The 10684-nt window shown below is 30.8% G+C and overlaps 1 protein-coding gene across 1 annotated transcript; it reads left to right on the forward strand.

Annotated features, from left to right (window-relative positions):
* On the forward strand, nucleotides 9483–10304 carry LOC109840426 (glutathione S-transferase T3-like). The gene has a single exon (XM_020409072.1). It carries the CDS (start codon nucleotides 9483–9485, stop codon nucleotides 10302–10304), a length of 822 nt encoding a protein of 273 aa, XP_020264661.1.

Below are 10684 nucleotides of genomic sequence, written 5' to 3' on the forward strand. Positions count from 1 at the left end.
AACAGCAGACCAGGAGACAGAATATAAAATTCTTCCTCTCCATCATCAGGGTTCATCTCTACAACAAACAAGAGACAGGAGATAGAATATAAAAATTCCTCCTCTCTGATTTCGGGTTCATCTCTACCAACAAACAAAGAGACCAGAATACTCCAATAGGTATACGACGTTCTAACTATTTCCCTAATCTCAACAGGAAGTTTCTGGAGAATATTACTCAAAATATTCTTAAGAATAACCTATTACCTCCTAACGGCTATATAGCGTTAAAACTATTTCCCGAACACTCCAATGGCAGCATCATGAGTATAAACTATTTCTCCATCTTCGACGTAATTCAAATCGAAGTACTTCGACAAACGGCAACACGATAAACGCAGACCGAGGGTTTTAGCTATTCTTACAAGGCCACTGAATAGGCCTAAAAGATTGAAAAAAATCAAGGATTGAGCCATCCAGTAGAATATGTTACGCAACTTCCCTCAAACAAATTACTGTAAGAAATTACAAGGAAAACTTATCATATCCAAAGTGTCTCAGACTCCTCTTCAAAATGATGAGTCTGTTGATACTTTGGAGGGGTATCTGTAGACGTCAAAAAATGCTTACAAGACTTCAAATACCACTCAAGACAAGAGAAGAAGATAAACATCAGTATGCTAAAGTCATGGAGATATACAAGCCCAAGGAAGCAAAAGGATCTATGAATGCAACACAAAACAATGTTGAATTCACAGAACAATGCAAACTTACAGCGTGTGTGGGCGCGCCAGTACATGGGCGCCGCTGTGAAGCGCGGCGCAACCCATGGTGCCGCCCACGGCTAAGACGCGGCCAGCCTATCGGCCTTGCGCGCCAAGGCGCGGCAACTCATGTGCCGCGGCCATTATTTAGGGGATGCTACAACAGTTCAATGCCAGTTATCTGATGATTATTAAAGCCCACGTGGCCAGCATATTAGAGATAGAACGTGTGCTGACGTGGACAGGCAGTTAAACCACGAAAAAGGTGGTTAAAGGTCGTGGGAGAACAGTTTCAAACACGTATGAACGTGGGTGTAACTGCCCTTTAGCCGCGGCAGTGTCGACTGCCGCGCCCTTTAGCCGCGGCAGTGTTGACTGCCGCGCTCTTTGGCCGCGACAGTATTGACTGTCGCGCCCTTTAGCCGCGACAGCATCAACTGCCGCGCCTAAAGAGGTAGTTGCTGATCGGCTATCTCTTCAGTTATCGTCTAAGGAGGCTATAAATACCCCCCTATGGCCATCATGACAGGGGTTGAGCATTTCCAGAGCCAGATTAGAGCAGAGAGCCTTGAGTTTTGGTGAATTAGAGCAAGAAGAGAGTCTTCCTTCTCCACAAACATCCTCAAGAAGTTTCTGGCGATTCCTAGAGATCTAAGCTCTGACTTGATCTTTAGAAGAGTGAATATCTTACATCGATAAGATATCCGCTTCAAATTCTTACTTCGATAACGAAGAAAGAATCATTTAAACCCCCCACGGTTCAACCAGAATTTGTGATTCGGTGGTCCACGAGTCAAAGCGCTCCCGGCACAGGCAAAGATTCCCACGCAAGCAGCGATCCAAACAACGATCCTGCCGTTTGTTTCTTAAGAGTTGTAATTTTCATTTTGTTGTGTAAAAGAGGTCTTATAAAAAGACTATTTCTTTGAATTTGTTGTAATCGACCGAAGATATAATGAATTCCATGACAAAGTCAACTTTTGACGCAAACATCAAGTTCCCGTTTTATCCGCCAAGTATACCAAGATAAAGCTTCGTTGAAGATCACAAGTTCGGTTATAATTAGTTTAGGTTTATATTATGTGTGTTAAGTATTTTAAGCTTAATCATACATACACATACATTTTATTAGTTTCTATGTATATATATATATATATATATATATATATATATATATATATATATATATATATATATATATTATATATATATATATATATATATATATATATAATATATATATATATATATATTATATATATATATATATATTATATATATATATATATATATATATACTCACACACATTTTGTCTTTGGCGTCTTTTGGTTTATCCACGAACAAAGTTTTTACAAACATATAAATAAATATTTATATTCATACATGTTTGTTTTTACATGGATAAGTTAGTTTGGTTTAATTTCATAGATATAAAACAAATATATATTCATATACATACTCATATGTTTCATATTCTATTGTTTTTGTGAAATATTACATTCTCAGTTTTTGGACTTAACAATAATCATATACATCTTTTATTAAGTCTACAAAATTATTTTGTAATGTTTTAAAACATGGTTAAGCTAAAATGTCAAAACTCATGTGTTTATATTTTCATGTTTTAGACTATTTTGCAAAATGATGATATTTTTTATGGAGGTCCTTTTAGAAAACTAATTTTTGTAGAACATTTATTATCATGTCTACAATCATTTTCTAAAGTTTTATATTTTTTTGATTTTATTTACTATTAAAAGAAGTTTAAAAATTAGATTTCTGTTTAAAACAGGCTGTGTACATATTTTGAGTCGACTCATGAACAGTGTTGAGTCGACTTATAAACTGTTGTGTAGTTTATATTTTGTTTCTGACGAGTCGACTCATAACATTATGAGTCGATCCAGACAGGTTGAGTCGACTCATGCCTGTCATAAGTCGACTTGTAAACTGTGCTGGAAAGTATATTCTACTGAGTCGACCCATAACTTCATGAGTCGACTCATGATTTTTACAAGTCGACTCATAAGTTGGTTTTTAGCCTGTAATGGCTACTTATGAGTCGACTCATGAACAGTACCGAGTCGACTCATAATACTATAACGGCTATATTTTCAGACTATACTGTTTTTGGGTTTTTGGTCTTTTTATCTTTTTTCTCTTGGCTCCTATAAATACCCCCACATATCCTCAGTTCCAGATAATCTAAGAAATATTTTAAACAAGTTTAACAAGGGTTTTAAAGTTTGTGTAGTGTGTTTTAAAAGAGTTTATTTGTGAATAAGTTTCTCACAAGTGGAGGAGATCATCTATATTGTTTGAGCTTTATTTTAATCCATCTCTACATCTTATTTTTCAGAGAAGAATTTCTAAACTCAATACTAGCTTTGTATTAATTATTTGTTGTTTATCATTTTCATCAAGTTAGGGTGTACATTGAGTTTATGATTGATTTTCTCATTGCTTACACATACAACCATTGAGCTTATTGTATTTTCATACTTAGTATAATTTAGGTTGTGAGAAGTTGTAACAATTGAGAGTGAGCCTACATTGTGTTCTCGTCTATTATAGAGAATAATTTATTTGTATTGTGAGCCTAATTGTGAGTTGCATATTGTATTATACTTGGACACCGAGAGAAGTGGTTGGTGAGAGACGGGGTCGGTTCCAAGAGTAGTGGGGTCGGTAGTAAAGCCTAGAGAGATGTGGTAATTCCGATCACTTGAGGAAGGACACGGGCTAGAGACTAACATTTAGAGGGTGTGGAGTGTAGTTACATTATGAACGTTGATCGTTGAGAGACGGGGTCGGTTCCAAGAGTAGTGGGGTCGGTAGTAAAGCCTAGAGAGATGTGGTAATTCCGAGCACTTGAGGAAGGACACGGGCTAGAGACTAACATTTAGAGGGTGTGGAGTGTAGTTACATTATGAACGTTGATCGATGAGCATTGAAAACCGATAATTTATGGTGTAAATGTTATTCGGGTGAGCGTAGAAAACCCGGTTGTGATAGTGGAGATCTCCTCGAGGTAAGGAGAGGAGACGTAGGTCGTGGGGACCGAACTCCATGAACATATCGTTTGTTTGTGATTGCATTGGGGTACTTATCTTGTGTTCATATTTTATATCGCCATTGTCTATTACACGTTATTTATATCGCACCTATCTTATTTATTTTGTTTACCCTTGTGTATATCACTTATCCTTGCATATATCTTGTTGTATATCATATTTGCTAGGATAGTTTGTTGAATTAGTTTTAATTGGCATAAAATTAGATTAGATTAGCATAAGACCCTAATCACCCTCCCTCTAGGGTCTAACAAAAATTACAAACAATCCCTAAAAATTAAAATTTTTATAAAAAATATCATACTCATTTTAAAAGTATAGGTTTAGGATAAACCTTTCATAGTCAATATTACCCATAACTTTTTTAAAAAGAACATAAATGATTAAAAATCTATTAAATTTAAAATTTATAAAAAATACCCTTAAAGTTTAGCACATTACAAATTAGCCCTCCAAAGTTTAATATTTTTTAATATTTTTTTGTAATTCCTTGATTTCAATGTAATATTTAATAGTTTTGTATATTTGTAAATTATAAAATTTTAGGGTGTTTTTTATAATTTTAAAAAATTTAGGGTGTTTCTTTTGTAGTTTTCAAAATTTTTATTGTGTTTTCAGTGTAATGCATAGATACGTCAATTAATGATGATATTAAAGGGTAAGACGTTCTTAAGATTATTAGGTCATAGTTAATTGTACAACATATCATTGTTCCTAAGTAGTGTAATTTATATAAGCAAAAATTTTCAGACAATCTATATAGTGGTTAAAAGGACTTTTACTCTAATGTACTATTTTTTATAAATTATATTTAATGTGAATCTACCATATAATTTTGACTGTAGTCATCATAATTATAATATGTTTGATTGCTTGACTATATAGGTATATAGACTATAGATTACTTTACTTTCTCACATGAACTAATATTTGGCGCTTAATAATTTAAATTATTAGTTTTATATTTAATACAATTTCAATTCCTATTTTTTACTTGAGATTTTATTCCATAGTTATGTGTATCAAATTAGTAACTAAAATAATAATTATTTATGCTTAAATTAGGATGATTGTAGTTGTTGGTCACTCACTATGCAATTTTCATGAAGATATTTACCTTACTTTATATAGCTATTTGCACCACCCATATGTATTTTATAAATTAGTTATTAATTTGACATATTAAATTATTTTTCCTTTGTAGAAATTTCTTCTTTGACTTTTGGATTGTGTATTCACTACATCATCATTCTAGCGTAGAAAGTACCTCACCTTAAATGACTTCAAGCCAATGTTTGTATTGAATTGAATTATATACTATTGCTACTATGTATATATTTTTTTAAGAAAATCATGTCAACACTTTTTAAACAGAAGAGAACATTCTAACCTCTGATATTATAAAAAAACTAAATATGGCTAATTGAGTGATTAGTAAAGAGAACTTACATCAGAAAAGCGTGAATAATAAGATAAAAAGAAAAGGTAATGATATTGTCAACAGTACTATAAATAGCAAACTACAATGTAAACTTAACATATTTTATGGAGCTTAACTATTGGCTATAAGCATTGAGACTTTAATATATATACTTTATAATTTATTAAAAAGGATCATATAATCTTATATAATAAAATTTATTTAATACTAAATAGTAATATCATTGTAATAATATCGTTATTAGGGAAAATTCTTCATGAACCAATATGTTCTTTTTGACATATTAGCTATGCACTCCAAATTCTTACGCCTTTTATAGAGTCAAAAAGTTAGAATACGAGCCTCTATCATGTTGCTTTCACAATAACAAAATCCACTTAACAGATGTGTATATTGCAGATGAGTTATATGTTCTATATACAATACAATTGCTCTAGGTAAGTGAGTTATAATAGAATTTTTTTTTATTCATATCATTTAGGGTAAGATTTGATAGGGATCTTGCATCAAAGGAAAACAAAATTTTTATATTTAGAGCACTGACAAAATATATCATAATCTCCCTACTCTAATTTCACAAGAAAATAATTCTTCATACTTTTAGTTTTACTTCTATGATACAGAAAATAAGCTATAAATTTGAATGAGAATATTAGATAATGTAAATATAAGTGAAACCATTACTAAAAGTTAATGTGAATATGAGTCAAACCATAACTAGTTTAATAGACATATTGCAAGTAAATTCATATAAAAATTTATTTACGAATTGAATGATCTCCCATCTTTTGAAGACTTCAAGATACTAATAAACAAAGATGTTGTAGTAGATTAATGCGTTTTTAACTCACAAATAGTAGATCACGTGGCCACAGTTTAAGTTGAAGGAAATAATGATAATATTTCAGTTGAGAGAGAGATTATTGAGTTGATGATCAATCCTACAAAAAATTTTATTTTCTTTTTATTTTTATTTTATTTTTATTAATTAAATAATTATGATATTTAACCACGTGCATTACAGGTGCATCTAATCTAGTAATAATTAAAATAGACGAGCTATAGAAGACCAAATATAATACAAAGAAGTTTTTTCCCCAAAAACACCAATGTCGCGCGCACAAATAAACAAGTGTGACATATGTTCATGTTTGCTATATCCACTCCCAAACAGTAATTTTGGGAGTTGGATTGCCGTAAATGCCCTTTTGGCTCTGTTCACTAATTAATTATGGTACTTTTACCCTTATAACCACCACCCTCGACTAATCTCTATGAGTGGGAGGGACACGTGTGGTACATGATTGGGGCGATTTTTTCGTTAGATCTCAAAGAGATCTACATGAAAATTTTCTTACAAACTGGGACCCTAACATGTAAGGCTTCGTTTGAATATCATGGTGTTTTCCTTGTTGTGTTTTTATAAAAAAAACACTATGGTGTTGTGTTTTTTCTTTAAAATGTTTTCAAAACATCATGTTAAGTATTTTTGGTTAACACTAATTTAACCCATTATAACATTAGTATTAAACATATTATTAATATATTATATATTAATTATAATAAAATATATTGTAAATAAAATGTTATAATATTTTGTTTATATTATTATAGTATTATAAGTATTAAATGTAATGTAATATAATATTGTATAATGTATTATAATATTATATTATATTTTAATGAGTTATATTATATTATGATTATTATATATTATTTTTATATAATTATATATTTAATTATTTTGGTTTATCAATTTGTTATTGTTGTATATTATATTAATATTTTTATAATAATATTATTTTATTATTAATATAATATTATACTATTATTCATATAATATAATATTATTAATAATATTAATATTATGATATTACTAGTATGTTATTAATAAATTAATATATTATTAATATTTTAATATTATATAACATATTATAGTTTTTAATATGTTACAGTTATTAATAGTACTTTAATAATATATTAGTATTTATGATATTAATAAATATTATTATATTATGAATATATTATTTTACATTAACATTTGTTAGCAATAAATTATTATATTATTACAAATTATTTTACTTTATAATAAATTATATTATTTATTACATAATATTTAATATTTTATATATTAATATATAATTAACTACACAATATGTTATTATAATAATATTATTATATTGTTATGTTATTATTAAATATGTTACTACTATATAATATTTTATAATTATTAATTTATTATAATTTATTTATTAAAAAGTTAATAATATTATAGTAATTATACTATTGTATAGTATATTATTGTATTATTATTATATTATTATTTATTATTTTTTATTATCAATAACTTTTTTATTATTTTTTTTTAGGTTATTTATATTTTATTATTATTTATTTATTATATAATACATCATTAACATATTAAATATTAGTATTTAATATGTTATTATATTATTATATAAGATATTTTATTTATTATATTTTATAATATTTAATAAATATTACTAATATATTAAATTAACTATAATATAGTATAGTATAATATCTAACATATTATATTATGTTAGATATTATATTAACATCTTCTCAAACTCAAAAACCAAAGCACCAAACTTAAAACACCTAAAATGTGTTTTGAAATAAGTGGTGTTTTTGGTTTGAGGATGATTTAGCTCAAAAAACACCATGATTTCCAAACGCATGGAGTTTTATTTTTGACAAAAACACCATGGAAACAACAAAAACACCAAGTTTTTCAGGGTCCGTTCGTTTCGGAAAAAAAAACTTGGAAATTAAAAAATAGGAAACCTATTTCCTATAATAATTGTTGAGGTTGTTTGGTTGGGTTAAAAAAGAATGAAATTATAGAATAGGAGATGAGATGAGGGGATTTGTCACCTTATTATTGGATGATATGAGTGATTTTTTAAAAAAAACTTGTTTTGAGGTTGTTTGGTTGGTTAAAAAAATAAGGAAATGAATTGGAGGTATATAATTGGATGATGTTTTGAGGTTGTTTGTGTTTGGTTCATTTTTAAAAATAAAAAAATAGATGAGATGAGATGAGTTGGAGGTATATTATTGGATGATGTGACACATACTTAAGAAAATTAATTTCTTGTTTTTTTTAGGAAATGGATGGAAATGAAGGTTTAATGAGATGAGATGAGTTGTCACAATATTATTGGATGTTGTGTGTGATTTTTAAAAATGGGATAAGATGAGATGTAATGAGTTGGATGATGTGACACATTTCTTGTGTTTGGTTTATTTTTAAAGGTAAGAAAGGAGATGAAATGAGATGAGTTGAAGGATAAAAATAATATTTTATTAGATGTTGTGGGTGAGTTTTAGGGATGGAAATGGACAAAAATGTTATTTTATTGATTTCATTGTACCGATTTCCTTTTTTTGGTTTTTAGGAAACCAACCAAACAGCCCCTTAGATTGACTGTCCACGTGTGTTATCTACTGCTTAGACTATCTCCAACAGGAGATATTTGGGGGGGTTTTTTGCTCCAGCGGGTAGCTTTTAAGGTGGTGAAATGCAAAACCGGAGCCCAAGGGGTGAAATTTTCACCTCCGGTTTTTCTCTCCATGTGGGTCCCGCAATAGTAGATCAACAATTGTATTAAGCCATGTGTCAAGGCTTGATTGGTTGGGTTTTTTTGTTTTACTCCTAACTTTTAAATGATATTTTGGGAGATAAATACTAGGAATTAATTTATAATTTTTATATCAATAATTTTTATTTTTTCACCTCTATAAATAGAGATTAGTCTTGTGTAATTTGGAGACCAAAAAAAATCTGAGTTTTCAACACCTTATTCTCCTTCTCTTTGCTTTTGCTTCTATATTCTTCAAACTTTTTCAAATGGATCCTTCACAAAATTATCTTAATTTCTCCTACAACTTTCCTAACCAGCCTCAAAATACCAACCCTCAAAATCCAAATATGCAAGCCCCGAAAAATACTCAAAATGCTGGTATGCAACCCAATTTTCAAATGCCGTATATGATGCCACCAAATTTTGGCATGCAATACCCTTATCTTCCTTACGGTTATCATCCAGCTGCGGGAAGCAGCTATGTTCCATCCCATATGAATTTCCCTACCACGGAGTCGATTGAGCCACCGACACCCCGGTTCAGTAATAATAATAGTAGTAGTAGTAATATATATGAAATAAGAAAAAGAAATGAATAAATAAGGTGGGGTATATATGTTGGAGCAGATCTCTTTGGGAAATGTTGGTGGGGATACTCCTCATAGTGGTCTACCTCCAACCCAACAACCAACGAAGAGATCAAGTTACGATAGTTGGAGCACAGAAGACAACATAATTCTGCTAACTGCTTATTTTCACGCTAGTAATGATAGTGAGCTGGGGAACAACCAAAAAGGTGAAACTTTCTGGGGTAAAATTACACAGTATGTGAATGAGAATGGCAAGAGTGGAAGTGGAAAAGAGAGGACCATAGCTCGGTGCCAGAGTCATTACAAAGACATCAACAGAAAAATTTCCAGTTTCATTGGCTGTTACAGTACTGCATGTAGGGAGAAGCAAAGTGGTTGGTCTGATGAAAACTACATATCCAAAGGCAGGGAGTTGTACTTTGAGAAAATGGGTACATCGTTTAATTTGGTGGATGAGTGGAAGGTTGTTCGCAATCAACCAAAATATATGCCAGGAGTAGCAGTATCGGGTAGTAGCGGTTCGAAAAGAAAGAGTAGTAGTGAAGATGTTGAATCATCCGCTCCTACCCTCGTACGTCCTGAGGGTAGGGACACGACAAAGAAGAAAGCTAGAGCTTCGTCCAGTAAACCAAGGAAATCGAAGGTCGAACTTCTCGATGAGTTATCCAATATAGTCACCTCTCGTGAAAAGGCGGAAGCGAATAGAGCAAGTACTGTTGAAGCTATGAATGTCCTCGCTCGTGCCAAGAATATGGAGACGTGGAGATTTTTGAAAAACAAACCAGATCGTGACGATGAAGATGAAGAAGCATATCAGTTGTTGAGGAAAGAACTGTTTGGCAAATGAAGAAGTTGTTGTTTGTCTGTTAGTTTGTTTATGTGTTTTTAAGTGTTTTTTTAAGTGTTTTGTGTGTTGAAATTGGAGTGTTGAATAAAATCGTTGTTTTTTATTTGAATAAATCCAATTGAAATGACTACTCCCTCTCCAATTGAATTGACAAGTCTCTGCAATTAAAGTTAAAAAATGTATGAATTGACAACTCTCTGGTATGAATTGACAACTCCCTGCAATTAAAGACGAAGGGTTAAGGCGCATGGCAATTTTGACAAACTTCCTCTGATAATTACAAGACAAGGCATGAAATTGACAAGTCTCTGGCAATTAAAGACACAGGCACTGAATTGACAACATCCCTGCAATGCATCCATACGCCGACATGTCGTTGC

The sequence above is a fragment of the Asparagus officinalis genome, chromosome 1 (genome assembly GCF_001876935.1).
Source record: "Asparagus officinalis chromosome 1, Aspof.V1, whole genome shotgun sequence".
NCBI lineage: Eukaryota > Viridiplantae > Streptophyta > Magnoliopsida > Asparagales > Asparagaceae > Asparagus > Asparagus officinalis.